The sequence below is a fragment of the Gopherus evgoodei genome, chromosome 1 (assembly GCF_007399415.2).
Source record: "Gopherus evgoodei ecotype Sinaloan lineage chromosome 1, rGopEvg1_v1.p, whole genome shotgun sequence".
In the NCBI taxonomy this organism is placed as follows: Eukaryota; Metazoa; Chordata; order Testudines; family Testudinidae; genus Gopherus; species Gopherus evgoodei.
In genome coordinates this window covers 125,190,749-125,208,381 of record NC_044322.1, presented here as the reverse complement: position 1 = coordinate 125,208,381, position 17,633 = coordinate 125,190,749, and the positions used below count along the sequence as shown (strand labels likewise).

Here is a 17,633-nt window from a genome sequence, read left to right as displayed (position 1 = left end):
TTTAAGAAAACTGATATATAAAGATTCCTTTTAGTATGCTGCTGTGACAGTGAGCCAGTGAAGGTTAAGCAAAATGAGCAGGCTAAGTGACCCAAAATCAACCTTAAGGACATATTAGACAAGCATTGAAATGGTAAACAGGGCCATTCCTTGCTGATAGTTATTAAAACCATGTTAAAGTAGAGAAAGTAGAGAATTAGAAGAAGATGCTGAGTGTATTTGTCTGTGTTTACCTAGATTTTGTTAGATGTTAAAAATGTGACCAGATTAGTTTGTGGATGCTAAATGTCTGTTCCTGACTCTTATTATATTCTACTGATTCAGGGATGAAAAGGAATATTAACATTTAGAGGAAATTTGGGGTGTAATAATACCATTATCTTTATTTCTCTTTGAAATTTGTAGTAAACTACCTATGAACTACTTGAATGGTTAATTACCTTATGCTATTGAATGCAGCTAGTGGTGTGCCTAGGAAATAGAGATTTACTTCAAAGCAACAATGTATATTACCTATTCTTCATCCAAGAAATGCCTGCTCTGTCATAGCCTGCTAGCAGACTATAAAAGAACTCTCAGATCTGCTTAAACTTTGTCAACAGAAGTTCAAGCCGCAAGATTGAGATCTCCAGATATCCTGGACTGTCCTTGCAAATTCTTATGAAATAATTTGAACAAAATCTATACACGGACTGGCCATTGGACTATAACCTATTAAACTGATTCTGGAAAGACTTCTTGCAAAACAGAAGCTCACCATTTCTGCTATGAAACTGACCTAAGACCTTTTTTCATATCTTATGTATAATGATCTTGTAACCAAAGTAACTTTTTATTTTGTTTTTAAATAAATCTTAAATTAGCTAATAAGAATCGGCTGTAAGCGTGTACTTGAGTCAAATTTGAAATATTCATTGATCTGGTGATTAATGTGTCCAGTCTCCTGGGATTGGTAGAACTTCATACATGGTGAATAAGATTTTAAGTAATCCTCACCATATTTGACAGACATGGTTGTCTGGGTGGGAGCCAAAGGCTAGATTGCTTAGGGGGAAACTCTATTTTAGCTTCTGGGTAACCAGTATGGTATTACAGAAGCTGAGTGGTCTAATTCGGTGAACCTAATTAGAAGAATAATCCATTGGTTTTGGGGATCATCTGCCCCATTCTTTGCTGTTGGCCCTGATTGAGCAATCTCTGTATGGCCCCTCCAGTGATCATGGTCACAGCTACTTAAGTGTTATACTGACACCAAAACTATTTAGGAAGTAGTAACAATATTTTACACTGCACTAGACTAAATGAGACAAGACCATATTTTAGTATGGGAAGAGAATAGTTACCGTAGGACACTCATTGCAGCTTTCCTTGGGATTGGCCTGCAAAACAAAGAAAAATCTTTATTATTTTATAATTTGTTTTGTTACCCTATAATAATCCAATTCTTTCTTTCTTTTCCTTTTTGATTATTTACTTGCTTGCTTGGGTCAGAAGAAGGTGCAACTAGAATTTACAACATCTAAGATTCCAATATAATGCAATAAGTTTCTTCCTATCACATACAGATATCCGGGGTTGTAATTAATGACTGGCAAACCTGGCGAGTCTGCTCCAATAACTCGCCTGAGTTTGGTTTCTTATTCAAAGTTTGGGCTTCTTGCATTTCAAGTTAAAAAAGAAAGGAAACATCTTTCTTTCTTTCTTACACAAGCAATTGCCTGATGCTGGTGCTGAAATAAAGTCTCCCTCACCCTTGCCCTGTTTAACTGTGACATCACAAAGGAAGAGGAGACTGAGGCTGAGACTAAGGCAGGTTTCTTGGGTGCATATGTGGCTACTCTTGCTTGCCTTTTGTTCTTTCTTCTGTAAGCATGGTCTGAGTGAGTTTTCCCCAGACATGTCATGATGCACAGAGAAAAGGACTTCAGGAGCAAGCAATGTTTGCATAGACATACCTACTTAGTATTGTGCTTAGCATACTCTAAAGGGGGGAGCCATCCTAAACAGAACCTCACTTGCTAAGCAGAGGGTAGGGATGCAAAATCCCAGTCATGAAAAGAATGAATGAGGCCAGGTGTTCCTAATGTGTGATGTGGACTTGCCTCAAAGAGTTCTGGATATTAATTGACTGTAAATATGAGCAAATGACCCCCATAAATGGAGAAGAGACAAAGTCTCAGGGAGGCAATCAATACCTGCACTCAAGAAGGAGTGCTTGTATCTAATCAAGAAGAATCATCAAATGGAGGAAGTGCAGGACCAGCTGTTAGAACCATGCAGATACTACCAGGCCATGTTGCAGTAGGCACAGGACATCCTCCATGCATGACACCTAGGGAGAGAAAAGGCATTGGCTCGGATATTAGCCCAATCCTACTGGCCAGTATTGAAGTGTGAGAATGTTATTCTTCCTGCTTATAGTGTCAACTATCTAGCAGCAGAGGGATCACCAAGGCACCCTTGGTCCCTCTGCCCTTCATTGTGACCCGCCTTAAAAAGAATAGGGGTGTAGATGGTTGGACTCTCAGAAAAAACTGCAGCAGGGCATCACTACATGCTAGTGATCATAGACTACACAGCCAGTTATCTGGAGGCTCTTCCTCTCTGCTCCCCAGAAGTGTCAGCTATAGCTCCAGAGCTCTTGAAGCTCTTCTCACAGGTAGGGTTTCCCTGTGTAATATTACAGACCAAGGGATTAATTTCATTTCTCAACTAACGCAGGAATTATGTTCCATTCAGAAGGTCAAGTATCTGAAGACTTCGGTGTCCCATCCACAAATTGCCAATCTAGTAGAATGGTTTCATAAGACCCTGAAGGGGATGTTGATGCACTTTGTCAGCAAGAACCCCAAGCAGTGGGACTGGCTACTCCTACCACTTCTATTTGCTACAAGGGAGGTCCCACAAGCTGTGACGATGCGGTTCTGGCGGGACCCAACTGAGAGTGCCAATTCAGGATACATTGCTTAAACAGGGCAGTTACAGCCCAAGGCTGGGGTTTTTCCACCTCTAAGGCAAATCAAACCAGCCAAAGAGGACTTCGGTCTCACCCCACCGGCTAACCACAACTCACATAAGCAATTCCCTTAGACACTTTAGTTTCCCAGTATCACCACCAGTGCCACTCGTCCTGGGGAAATAATGGTTATGAAAACCAACACCCCAATAAAAGAAAAAAGGTTCTCTTGATCCCAAAGAATCAACATACAATTTAGATCTTACCCACAAATCACGCTGTTACCAATCCTTTAGAATCTAAAATCTAAACCTTTATTCATAAAAGGAAAAGGATATAGATGAGAGCTAGAATTGGTTTAATGGAATCAGTTATATACAGTAATGGCACAGTTCTTAGTTCAGGCTTGTAGCAGTGATGGAGTAAACTACAGGTTTAAATCAAGTCTCTGGAGTACATCCCCCGCTGGGATGAGTCATCAGTCCTTTGTTCAGAGCTTCAGTTTGTAGCAAAGTCCCTCCAGAGGTAAGAAGCAGGATTGAAGACCAGATGGAGATGAGGCATCAGCCTTTTATAGGCTCTTCCTAGGTGAAGAACACTTCTTTGTTCTTACTGTGGAAAATTACAGCAAAATGGAGTCTGGAGTCACATGGGCAAGTCCCTGCATACTTTGCTGAGTTACAAGCCGTATCTGCCTTCTCTCAATGGGTCAGTTGTGTAGCTGATGGTCCTTAATGGGCCATCAAGCAGGCTAGGCAGAGCTAACACCAACTTGTCTGAGGTGTCACCCAGAAGCAGAGCATAAATTTGAAATATAGACAGTATAGAGCCAATACTCATAACTTCAACTACAAAATGATACATATATATAGACAGCATAATCATAACCAGAAACCTATAACCTGGTCTTAGACACCTTACATGACCCCCCTTACATAAGCTTTGGTGCCACTACAGGACCTTGGTTGCAACCATGTTCTATATGGTCCCAGATTATATCAATAACGTCACACAAGCCTCTAAGGGGTTTTCTCCATCTGAGTTGCTATATGGTCACCAGCTGTGGGGCATGTTGGACCTGTTGCAAGAAGGGTGGGAAGAAGATGATTTGGGGGCCTTAAACACAACCCAATATATCTTTCAGTTAAGGGAGCAATTCAGAAATAGAAGGATGTTTGCCAGAGAGAAGTTGAGGAATGTCCGGCACACCCAGGAACAAAATTACAATAAGGGGGCTACGGACTTTTCAGCCAAGTGACTGTGTTCTTTTTCTTCTGCTTTCAGCCAAGTCTAAATTAATGGTCTGATGGCAGGGTCCATTCAAAGTGGTCACGCAGGCAGGGCCCATGGACTATGAGATCGGACTACCCAGGAGGAGGAAGGAAACCAAGGTCTACCACGCAAACCTTCTCAAACCTTGTAGGCATGGGAAGCCCTGCTGATAACTCCTATTCCAGCAAAATCAAAATTGGGACCCCACGGGCCAAGCGACAAAGCTCCAGCAACAGTACCAGGGGGTAAAGGACTCTCCCCTGCACAAAAGGAAACAAATTCTCCCACTAATTGAGGACCTTTTTGCAGTGTTCTCCAACCACCTGGGGAGAACACGGTTGGTTCAACATCACCTAGAGACTACCCCAGGCCAGGTAGTCCAAGAGAACCTTAGACCCTTATCACGAAGGATATGGGAAATGGTCTGAGAGGAAGTACAAGTGATGCTGAAGATGGGGATGATTATAGAATCCAAAAGTGAATGGAGGTGCGCCATAATTCTAGTTCCCAAGCCAGACGATATGGTTTGATTCCGTGTTGACTTCAGGAAGGTCAAAATTCTATGCCTACCCAATGCCAAAGTTGGACAAGTTATTAGAATGGCTGGAACCAGTGAAGCACGTGAGCAGTATCGACCTGACAAAGGCTTACTGGCAGATCCCCTTATCTCCTTGCTCACAAGATAAAATGGCTTTGTCTACCTCTTTTGGGCACTTCCAATATAAGACCATGCTTTTTGGCCTCCACGGAACTGTTGCTACCTTCCAATGGCTTATGAATAAGATCTTCAATCCCCACCATCAATATGCTGCATCATACATCATCAATATCATCTACAGTATCATCTGGGAAGACCACTTATGGCATTTATAGGAGGTGTTAAAAATGCTACAGGAGGTATGACTTGCAGCCAAACTGGCAAAATATAAGGTAGCTGTGAGCGAAGTGACCTATTTGTGGTACTGCGTAGGAGGTGGTCGATAAGGTCTAGGCATGTCCTGTGCCCCAGACAATGAGGTAAGTTAGACATTTTCAGTGCTTCACCTGGCAGGATATTATGAGCGGTTTATCCCTGACTTAGCCTCAGTTGCAGTCCCACTTATGGACCTCATAAAAGGCAACAACCCTAAGAAAATCCATTGGCATGGGAAGTGCAAGGAAGCATTAGGAGAACTGAAAACATGAATATGCCAGGCAGCCATGCTTTTTTTCTTCGGAATTCATACTATACACTGATGCCTTGGACATGAGTCTCAGTGCTGTCCTTTCACAAGACTTCAAAGGGGGAGAAAACTGTGTCCTTTACCTAAGTAGGAAGCTATACACAAGGGAAAAATAGTACTCCGTTATTGAAAAGGATGCATTCGCTATCCAGTGGGCAGTAGCAGCCCTCAGGTATTACCCATTGCACAGCCCTTTTCTCTGATCGCTGATCATGCACCCCTATGCTGGGTCCAGTCCATGAGGGATACGAACTCTTGTTCAACCGTATAATTTCCAAGTATAATACTACGTGGGAAAAGACTATGCTAATGTAGATTTATTTTCACAGATTGGGGATGGAGAGAACTCAACCTCAAATGAGTTTCCCATCTTGAGGGGTAGGGTATGTGAAGGGACATGCCATGACCCTGGTATGGAAGAGGCTAACTATCTCCTCTGTGCCTGTTCCATGCTAACAAGACACACTTGCAAGGCTTGTTCAGCCTGGAGTGGGAGGAACTTAAAGGAGGGAAACCTACCACAGGAAGGGACAGTAAAAAGGAAGAAGGTTGCTCCAGCCTGGGACTGTTGGCAGCAGAGGGAGTCCAGCTGAGGAGGAGACAGCCACAAGATGCACAGCTCCGGAAGCCGCCCTGACTGATTGTAAAGCAATATGCCCTAGAAAGAAGGGTAGAGGTAAACCCCATGACAGGGCAATAGATTCTGAGAGACTGAGCCCTTAAAGCTAACTCTCTAGGGGCCGCCAGAGAGGCTGATCCTTGTTCCAGCCAGACCTTCCCCTCTTGTAAAGGGAAGGGAAGAACAGGAGCCAAGCTTCAGCTTGTGGGTGGTAGGCATAAGAACATAAGGCTGCAGAGAGATTCCCCAAAGGCTCTCAAAAGGAGAGTGGAGGGGTTAAATGATGGACAGTGGGACTCAGGGGATGTAATTCAGATTTCATTGCTAATATTGAGGGAATGAGGTACTGGCTTTCTAACCTGGTAGAGAGAGAACAGGAGAAAAAGGCTCTAACCTTGGTGGAAGGAAAAGCCAATGGGTAGAGTCCAAGGGTGCTGGAACCTTTGATGAAGTAAAGGGGCCAAGGCCAAAGTGCCCCTTTCCTCTTCACGACTGGCTGCTCTGGTGGTGAGCCAGCTGCCCTCTCTTCTAGCACCACAGCAACTCCTCGTGGGCAAAAGGTGTAATTGTAGCATCATTCTCAGCAGAATCTATTATTCTGAGGTGAAAAAGAAATCTGTGGGGGACATGAATTCTGTGTTTATGTTTCTTTTGTTAAAAGGGGTGGGTAATGGCCCTGGCCCTTACCACTGTCGGTGCCAGTGGAATCCACTGACCTACTGGTGTGGAAGGTCATAAAGAGACTTGAGAGGTCCTGATGTGAGTCCATGCTGGCATAGAGGAAGTCTTCTGATTTTAGGTTCACTGGGATACAATAGTCCACTACTGCAGTCTTAGAAGTAAGGTTTTTGAAGATTAGGTTGTAGTTTTTCCTTTTTCCTATAAGTGGATGAGGAGAACTTCATTTAATGATGTTGTTTCAACACTGACTTCAAGGAAGAGTCTTTAAAAGATGTTCTGGGTTGGTGTGGGGATGGAGGAAGGAGAAGCAGATGGGGAGTTTTGGCCTAATCGGGTCCAGGCAAGGCAGCTAACCCTTAGGAAAGTGAGGGATGGTGCCGGAGGCTATTGCATTGTGGAAAGAGGAAGGCTGCCAGAGACAGGCAAGATGTTTCCTGAGAGAAAGAATGCAGTCCTCAAGGAGAGCCCAAGAAATGGAGATGGACCCAAGCTGCAAAGTTCAGAGAGAGGTCCCAAACTCCCTAAAGCTGGAGGAAGACTGGATCTAAGGTTTTAATCTGGGTCTCTCTTTACAAGGAAACAGTTAACATCAGACAGTCATGCTGAAACATAGCCTAACAAAAGTGCTCTCATTTAGGATTCTAGGCTGCCATCATGTGGTCATTTTATTTCATTATTTCAAAAATAAAGTAACTTAAATCTGCTCATCCTTGTGCTGGAGCACAGCAACTAGCACTCTTGCTGTGCACTGTAGTAGGACTGGTAGGCTGAAGATCTAAATTTCACTTTCAATAGGATTAAATTCCTCCCTTAATTTTATATAATTATCCTTTCATCAGATACTCTGCCCTTCTAATTCATATTTTCCTTTTATGCTCTGGTACGCAGTTCCTTTTATATAACATCCAAAGGGCACAATCCTTAAACCAATGGGAGTTTTGCCTCAGTAAGTACTGAGGACTGGTCTACACTGAAAAATTAGATTGATCTATCTACATTGTTCAGTGTGTGAAAAACATACTCACCTGAGTTCTATAGTTAGTTTGACCTAACCCTGGTGTAGACACTGCTAGGCTGATGGAAGTATTCTTCTTTGAGTGCTTGCTCATATCCATTCCAGTTACGTGTGTGCGCGCCGTGTGCACGTTCGTCAGAAGATTTTTACCCTAGCAACACTCGGTGGGTCGGCTGAGCGCCCCTTGGAGTCGTGTCACCATGGCGCCGGATATATACTCCTACCGATCCAACTGCCCCTCAGTTCCTTCTTACCGCCCGTGTCGGTCATTGGAACAGTGGAGTTCGGTTTCACTGACCTCCACCTCCCTAGCTACTCGTAGTTCTCTAGTTATTTTGTTGTGTATATAGTTCAAAGTTTTATAGTTATAGTTAATTTTTATTGTTCATAGTTAGTGTATAGTTAAGAGGGGTTTGGGGATTAGCCCCTTCCCCGCACCCGGTGCCGGGGCCCATGCCTGGTTCACCGGGTTTCAAACCGTGCTCGGCCTGTCATAAGCCGATGCCGACAGGAGATCCACACGACTCCTGCCTTAAGTGCCTCGGGGAATCTCACCTGACAGATAAGTGTCACATTTGCAAGGCTTTTAAGCTGAGAACAAAAAAGGAATGGGACTTTCTGCTAAAGCAGCTCCTCATGGAGGCGGCTCTTACTCCTCCGCCTTTGGCACTGAGCGCTGGTCTATTGGAGGGCAGAACCGCCTGCTTGGCACCGGATCACGCCGGTACTGCCAAGGCCTCTTGGCACCGGCCGTTGCCGGCACCAAAGTCGACTCGGCACCTCTCCCTCTCCCCGAGGTCGAGAAAGCCTAAGACTCCTGCTGCTTCCATGCCACCTGCACCGTAGCCAGAGAGCTTATCTAAGTCGGATTGCCTGGCACCGACACCTGCCGCAGCACTGACGACGTCGGCACCGTCGATTCCGGTCCCACAAGGGCTGTCGAGTCCGGTGCCTGACAGCTCCCCGGCACGCGCCGTGGTTGAGCTTACTATTCCCTCCATGCCAGAGACATTCTCAACGGCTTGGGATCTGATTATCATGACAGAGTTGACGCTGTCTCAACCCCTGGCACCGCCGGTGGGGGTAATACAATCTATCGGCAAGCCTGCCTTAATAAGACTATCCTCTGTTGGTACAGCAGAGCGGCACCGTTCACGATCACGGTCCCACAAACACTTCAGGTCCCGTCGGCACTCCCGCTCCCGACACCGCTCGCAGTCCCGGTACCGTTCTCTTCCTCGGTACGGGTCGCACTCGCGGCATCAGTTGGCATCCCGTTCACCGGCCCACTACTCTTGGCACCATTCCAGCTCCCGGCACTGCTCCGGGCACCATGACTCCCGTAGCCGCTCCCGACATCGAACCTCGAGATCTCGGTCGACCTCCCGGCACCGCTCCGGTCGCAGGTCCCAATCTCGTTCCCGGTACCGATACGCCTCCCAGTAACGGTCCCCGGTGCCGAGTAGGGCAAGGTCCGCTAGAGACAGAGACTCTGCCTAGGGCTTTTCAGCACCTCCATGGCCATCCAGACACGCATCAGTGTCGTCCCACGCAGACAGCTTTTATGCTCAGGACCACGATTCTGATGTTCCCACCAGAGTCTTCCAAGAGACCCAGGCCCAGGCCCAAGGACCCCCTCAATGGTCTTTCTGGACACCTTGGGCATACCACCAGGCCCAAGGCGTACCAGGAATTCCGTCCCGCTCTGTCTCATCAGAGCACCGAGTGCCAGAGGCGACGGTTAGCCGTCCCCCTCCAACTGCTGCAGAGGAAGCCCCAGTTCACCCACCGGTCTCCCAGGTTCCTCTGGAGCAGGAGATCGCCCAAGAGCAACAGGCCACACAGGACCCGCTCGTCGCTGGCATCTCCTCTTCCTCTTCTCCAGATGAGGTGGTGGCAGGAACATCCTCCTCGGGCCCTCCTCCAATCGACCTGAGAGCCCATCAGGACCTCCTAAGGAGGGTAGCACTCAATATGAACCTCCAGGTGGAGGAGGTCCCGGAGGTAGAGGACCCGGTAATAGACATTCTATCGGTGGATGCCCCCACTAGAGTGGCCCTACTGTTTATTCGGACCATCCAGGTGAATGCTGATACTATATGGCAGTCCCCAGCCTCTATCCCTCCTGCGGCCAGGGGACTCGAGCGTAAATATATGGTGCCCTCTAAAGGGTACGAGTACTTGTATGTCCATCCTCCTCCCTGCTCACTAGTCGTCCAGTCCATTAATGAGAGGGAATGCCACGGCCAGCAGGCGCCAGCCCCGAAATCGAAGGAGGCTAGGCGAATGGACCTACTTGGCCGCAAGGTGTACTCGGCAGGGGCCCTACAGCTCCGGGTGGCAAATCAACAAGCCTTGCTTAGCCTCTATAATTATAACACCTGGGTGGGGGTGGGTAAGTTTACAGAGCTTCTTCCTCAAGACTCCTGCCAAGAGTTCACTGCCCTCTTGGAAGAAGGGAAAAAGGTGGCCAGAACTTCCCTCCAGGCCTCGTTGGATGCAGCAGACTCAGCAGCCAGGACTCTGGCCTCGGGTGTTGCCATGAGGCGCATCTCATGGCTTCAGGTTTCAAACCTCCCACCAGAGCTGCAGTATACCATTCAGGACTTACCATTTGATGATAAAGGCCTCTTCTCGGAAAAGACTGACTCCAGGCTGCAAAGCCTGAAGGACAACAGGGTCATAATGTGCTCTCTTGGTATGCATACGCCAGTGACCCAATGCAGGCCTTTCCGTCCCCAGCCTCATCGCCCATACTCTGTGCCTAGACAAAGACAGGACTTTGGCAAGCGGTGCGGCCGAGGTGGTCGCAGACGACCGTCAGGACCCCAAGGGGGCCAAAATCAAGGTCCCTCAAAACCACCACCGGGACCAAAGTCGAACTTTTGAAGGTGCGCCCAAGGGCGGCGTACCAGTTACAGGCCAGGATCCCTCTCGTCCTTTCTCCAGCCGTCTCTCCTACTTCCTCCCGGCGTGGTCCCAGTTAACTTCAGATCTCTGGGTCCTACGCACGGTGGAGTATGGGTACCACCTCCAATTTATTTCAACCCCATCCTCCCACCCTCCAACCCTGTCCCTCTTCAGGGACCCCTCTCATGAGCAATTCCTCTTACAAGAGGTGCAGACTCTCCTCACCATAGGAGCTATAGAGGAGGTACCGATGGACGAAAGGGGCAAGGGGTTTTACTCCTGTTATTTCCTAATCCCCAAGTTGAAGGGAGGTCTCAGACCTATCCTAGACCTGTGAGGACTCAACTAGTTTATGATAAAGTTGAAGTTCCACATTGTATCCCTGTGGACCATTATCCTGTCCTTGGATCCTGGAGACTGGTATGCCGCCCTCGATATGAAGGACGCATACTTTCACATCACCATCTTTCCTCCGCACAGGAGATACCTCCACTTTGTAGCCAACCATCAGCACTTCCAGTTTACGGTCCTGCCGTTTGGCCTTTCTACAGCCCCAAGGTTATTTACAAAGTGTATGGCTGTAGTCGCTGCCTACCTCTGCCGACGTCGGATACATATTTTTCCGTATCTGGACGTTTGGCTCATCCAAGGGGCCTCCGAGACAAAAGTCACTCAGCATGTGGGCATCGTCAAGGACCTATTCACGTGTCTAGGCCTGATGATCAATATAGAAAAATCCACTCTGGTTCCCACGCAGAGGTTAGACTTCATAGGAGCTATCCTGGACTCCAATCTAGCCAGAGCCTGCTTACCACAGCCGCGGTTTCAGGCGATAGCAACAGTCATCCGAGGTCCACAGAATTTCCTGACGACCTCGGCTCGCACTTGTCTCGGTCTCCTGGGTCACATGGCTGCCTGCGTGTTTGTAACTAAACACGCCAGGCTCCGCCTCCGTCCTCTCCAAGTTTGGCTCAACTCTGTATACCACCCGGGCAGGGACCCGATAGACACGATAGTCACCATTCCCTCGAGCTCCCTAGGTTCCCTAGAATGGTGGCTAACTCCCTCCCTGGTGTGTGCAGGGATGCCGTTCCATCCGACCCAACCCTCAATGTCCCTGACGACGGACGCGTCATCTTTCGGCTGGGGTGCTCACCTCAATCACCTTCGTACTCAAGGCCTTTGGTCTTCTCAGGAGCTGGCATTACACATAAATGTCCGAGGACTGAGAACAGTTCCAGCAACAGTTGCGCTGCTGTTGTGTCTCAGTGTTTACAGACAACACAATGGCCATGTACTACATAAACAAACAGGAAGCGACACGGTCCTCCCCTCTCTGTCAGTAGGCCATCCAACTCTGGAACTTTTGCATAGCCCACTCGATAGATCTGGTAGTATCCTTTCTCCCAGGTGTTCTGAACACCCTGGCGGATCGACTCAGCAGGTCTTTCCTGTCTCACGAGTGGTTGATCCACCTGGACTTTATGCATTCTGTTTTCCAGAAGTGGGGATTTCCCCTCTTAGACCTGTTCGCTTCCCGCAAGAACAGGAAATGCCAGATGTTCTTCTCCTTCCAAGGTCTCTCCCCGGGATCGATCTCGGGCGCTTTCCTGATGCCGTGGAAGAGCCAGCTCCTTTATGCCTTCCCACCTTTCCCGCTGGTTCACAAGGTCCTGCTGAAACTTCACAGGGACAGAGCATGCATCATCATGGTCGCTCCAGCGTGGCCTAGGCAGCACTGGTACACCATGTTGCTCAACCTGTCGATAGCCAACTCAATTACCCTGCCACTCCACCCAGACCTCATAACTCAGGACCACGGCAGGCTTTGCCACCCAGATCTGCAGGCTCTTCACCTCACAGCGTGGCTGCTGCATGGCTAAACCAGTCAGAGTTACGTTGCTCTGAATCAGTACGACAAGTTCTCCTGGGTAGCAGGAAGCCTTCCACCCGTTCAACATACCTGGCCAAGTGGAAGCGTTTCTCCTGCTGGTGCGAAACGCTTAATCTTACTCCCACTGAGGTCTCGATCCCCTCTATTCTGGACTACCTCTGGTCTCTCAAACAGCAGGGTCTAGCAGTATCATCACTGAGGGTCCACTTGGCAGCCATCTCTACCTTCCACCCAGGTGAAGGTGGTCGTTCCATGTTCTCACACTCTATGGTTTTGAGGTTCCTCAAGGGCTTGGAGCACTTATACCCTCAAGTACGCCACCCAGCCCCGACCTGGGACTTCAACCTGGTTTAACCAGACTTATGTCTCCCCCATTCGAGCCGTCAGCAACCTGCTCGCTGCTATACCTGTCTTGGAAGACAGCTTTCCTCATAGCCATTACATCAGCCAGACGAGTCTCTGAGCTTAGGGCTCTTATGGTGGATGCGCAGTACACTGTGTTCCACAAAGACAAGATGCAGTTGCGACCACACCCGGCTTTCCTCCCTAAGGTGGTTTCGGCCTTTCATGTTAACCAGGACATCTTTCTCCTGGTCTTCTTCCCGAATCCACACTCAACGCAACAGGAGCAACAATTGCACTCCCTGGACATCCGTAGAGCGCTCGCATTTTATATTGAGCGGACAAAACCCTTTCGTAAAACGCCCCAACTCTTTGTCGCGGTAGCAGACCGAATGAAAGGCCTACCTGTTTCCTCTCAGAGGATATCATCTTGGGTGACGGTGTGCATCCGCGTTTGTTAGGATTTGGCTCATATTTCCCCAAGCCACATCACCGTGTATTCTACCAGGGTTCAGGCTTCATCTGCCGCTGTCATGGTATAATCCCCCACTCTGAACCTTAGCATCCAAAAGATGGGGTTCCAGCATGAATTCCTCTAAGCTCAATTACCAGCTTAGTACTTGTAGCTCTGCCACCAACCAGGAATTCCAGTGCCTGGTACACTCTGGTCCCCCCAAAACCTTGCCCGGGGACCCCCAAGATCCAGTCCATCTGGATCTTAACACAAGGAAAGTAAACCCTTTCCCTCACCATTGTCTCTCCCAGGCTTCCCCTCCCTGGGTTACCCTGGAAGATCACCGTGATTCAAACTATTTGAATCTTAACACAGAGAGGAAAATTCACCTTCCCCCCTCCTTCTCTCTCCCCTTCCCAGACTCTCCCTGAGAGAGAAAGTAATCTTAACACAGAGAGAAAATTAACCTTTCTCTCCACCTTCCCTCCTTTCTCCCCACCAATTCCCTGGTGGATCCAGACCCAGTCCCCTGGGGTCTCACCAGAATAAAAAAACAATCAGGTTCTTAAACAAGAAAAGCTTTTAATTAAAGAAAGAAAAAACAGTAAAAATTATCTTTGTAAATTTAAAATGGAATAGGTACAGGGTCTTTCAGCTATAGACACTCGGAATACCCTCCCAGCCTAAGTACACAAGTACAAATTAAAATCCTTTCAGCAAAATACAGATTTGAACTCCTTCCAGCCAAATACAAATTTGCAAACAAAGAAAACAAACATAAGCCTAACTCGCCTTATCATCTAGTACTTATTATTTTGAATCTATAAGAACCTGTATCAGGGAGATTGGAGAGAAACCTGGTTGCACGTCTGGTCACTCTCAGAACCCAGAGAGAAAAACAACCGAACACTAACAGCACACACAAAAACTTCCCTCCCTCAAGATTTGAAAGTATCCTGTCCCCTGATTTGTCCTCTGGTCAGGTGACAGCCACTCTCACTGATCTTGTTAACCCTTTCCAGGCAAAAGAGATATGAAGTACTTCTGTTCTATTAACTCTTACTTATCTGTTTATGACAGCCGCCTTCCTGGCTTGTGTACCTATCCAGGAGATATGTCGCGCAGCTACCTGGTCCTCAATCCACACCTTTGCTTCGCATTATGCTCTGGTTCAACAGTCAAGAGATGATGCAGCCTTTGGCTCAGCAGTTTTGCATTCTGCCACATCTCACTCTGACCCCACCGCCTAGGTAAGGCTTGGGAATCACCTAACTGGAATGGATATGAGCAAGCACTCGAAGAAGAAAAGATGGTTACTCATCTTTGTAACTGGTTGTTCTTCGAGATGTGTTGCTCATATCCATTACAAACCCGCCCTCCTTCCCCACTGTCAGAGTAGCCGGCAAGAAGGAACTGAGGGGCAGTTGGGTTGGCAGGGGTATATATCCGGCGCCATGATGGTGTCACTCCAAGGGGCGCCCAGCCGACCCACCAAGTGTTGCTAGGGTAAACATCTTCTGACGAACGTGCACGCAGTGCACGCACACCTAACTGGAATGGATTTTAGCAACACATCTCGAAGAACAATAGTTACAAAGGTGAGTAACTTTCTTTTCTTTCAAGCTAGCTACCACCTCTCGGAGAGCTGACAGCTACAGTGACGGAAAAGCTCCATCAGTTGCTGTAGGAAGCTCCATAGAGAAGCCCTGAGCCCTTTATAGTTAAACTATTACCTTCAGGCATCTTTTACTCTTAAGTTCCCTAATTGAATACTTTATTAACTGTCTAGCTTTTACCGACTTGCTTTACTGTTTAGAGATTGAAACCCCAATGGCCAACTTCAATCCTGAGCTACTCCCATCAGAATCAATGAGAGCTTTACCTTCTTTTCCCAGGGCTGAATCTGGGCTTATGAACATCACATCACAGCCTTGATTTCACCTTGATCCAAGTCCCAGTCAGTTGTAGTAACCCAGTGCACAGTTAGCATCACACCGGTTGAATACAGAAGGCATTAAAAGGTTGGCTAATAAGCGCAAATCCCTGTCTCCTGGAACAAACTCTTACAATCAATTTATCTCATGTGTAAGAAAAGTATAGTCCATACAAAAAGCTACTTTAAAAGAATGTTAAATATGCAAAGGTGAAGACTGAAAATGTCAAAGGTTGTCTGTACCATAGTCTTTATAATGGAAACACCTAGGAACATCCCTGACACAAAGGACACCTCCTGCCAAATGCCATCTATGAAATTACACACAAAACACCTGTGTTAGAAGAACTTTATGTTTACAAAGTCAAGCACCCAAAATTTAGGTACCACAAGAATTGAAGTGCCTGTGCAAACTTAATTTGGTCCCTTTGTAATATGCATTATGATACAGTCTTAAATTATTGATGACTACTAGACAAGCACTAGAAGGGGATGAGACACTTTACCAGTGAGTTTCACAGACAGTTGCTGATGGCAGAAGAATGTGGAGACTCTGGGATCCTGGGTTTCATTGCAGGCTCTGGAGCTGAGTGTTCTTTACTGAACCAAGACTCTTCTGCCCATTGCCCACAAACATGACCCATTCTGCCCTTCCCCCTCTAACTTATGCTAGTCCTGTAGACCCCAACACTGGCTGCTTATCCCAGTCCCATTCTCCTCACCTAGTCAGTCCCAGTCTCCACTCTTCAGACTTCTGATCCCAATCCCAGACTTCTTGCCTAGTAGGTCCTAAACTCACCCATGCAGAATCCCACTCCAAGTCTCCACCACACCCAGTCCTCGTTTTCTGCCCTGCTCCGAGATTCAGTCTTCTCCTTGCCCAACCAGTCCCAGCTCCTTGTCCTGACTCTCTGATCTGCCTCTCTCTCCCTGCAGCCTCTAGTCACCCCCCCCACACACTCACATTCCTCATCCCTGATGGTTCCAGGTCCAGTCTTCATTCCTGTGCTTCTCATCCACTTTGTGTTCTTACTTCCCATGGTTCCTTGTTCCAATTTCTTTTCACAGGCAGTTCCAGTTCTCTCCCTGCACTCCAACTCATTGTCAAATCTGTCTCTCCTCCCCACATAACCTCCTTCTCTCTGCCCCATTGGTTCCTAGTCCAAGTCTCCTTTCATTCAGTCTCAGTTCCCACCTCTTACTCTCTTTCTTCCTCCCACCTATTTTTCTCTCTGACTCTTGAGACCAAGTCTCCTTGCCCTGCAAGTCCCAGTCTCCTCCCTGCAGGGTCCTTGTCCCAATCTACTCCCCCAGATCTCCCCTACAATGCTTTAGGTTGGGCTCTTGTGGCCTCTGCATTTGAATCTGATGGCCTCTTCCTCCTCCACACTTGTAGATCAGCAGCAGGGGTGCACTGAGAGCACAGGAAAGGCAGATGCTCAGCTCCCAGTTCCAATGTCCAGTCCCACCCTGCCTGGAGCAGCTGGGAGCAGCCATAACCTCATAGCCCTGTGCTGGAGCATGCTCAGCAGCTCTATGGGGATGGCACGCATGCACAGTCTAGTCAAAGTTAGGAGCTGTGAGAGGCTCAGGTATGCTCAGGGAGTCCAGAATTTAGCAAGTCTCTTCTGAGCAAGTGGAAACTGGGATTTTTCAAAGGCTTCTCACCTGGTCAAATTTGGGCAGATTTTCACAGGGATTGTAAAAGGCACATTCTGACACAAAGGACACCCTCTGCCAAATGTCACTGGTCCAAAGAATGGGGGCCTTGAGTTTCCAAAGACAAGATTATTAGAATTTTTTTAATATTGAAAAACTGTATTTTTCTCTGGTCTTGTTCTGAAACATTTTGGCTAATATTTGCTATGGAAAATTTCAGCCCAAATAGTTGAAGTTTGGCAAAATTATAAGTAATCAAAACCAAGGTCTTAGATGGGGAAGTGTCGGGCAACCTTAATAATAGGTGGTGCTATCAGCCTTGCCTATAATATTGTACGGGTTGTCATTGCACAAAGACATATTTGGAGGTGAGGATGAGTTAAATTAGTGAATCAATCATCTAGTGACCTGCACTTTTAGGGATAAAAGCTTTAAAAAGCTGTTTTCACATCCCAGGATAATGAATGGCATTATAAGCTGGGGTTTCACCTGTTCCAGTGGACAGGAATTTGTAGTGTCTAGTTCTCTCTACTGTCTCTGTGGATCCTGCTGTTGGATCTGAGTTCAGAAAAGTAATCGCTGAGTTAGGGTTAGCATGTGTAATGCTGGTGAGAAACAAAAGTAGTCAATAGAGTGGGCACAGAGAGTTGCAAGTGCTGAAAGACAGTTATGAGG

The 17,633-nt window shown here is 47.3% G+C and overlaps 1 protein-coding gene across 6 annotated transcripts in view; it reads right to left on the bottom strand.

The window, feature by feature from the left end:
- LOC115655837 (granulocyte-macrophage colony-stimulating factor receptor subunit alpha-like) overlaps positions 1-17,633 on the bottom strand; it is a 45,266-nt gene that overhangs the window by 8,608 nt on the left and 19,025 nt on the right. For all 6 annotated transcript variants that reach the window (XM_030571753.1, XM_030571762.1, XM_030571772.1 and 3 more), the window contains exon 9: positions 1,344-1,379. In XM_030571753.1, coding sequence (XP_030427613.1) covers positions 1,344-1,379 — 36 coding nt within the window. The remainder of the gene's footprint in view (positions 1-1,343; positions 1,380-17,633) is intronic.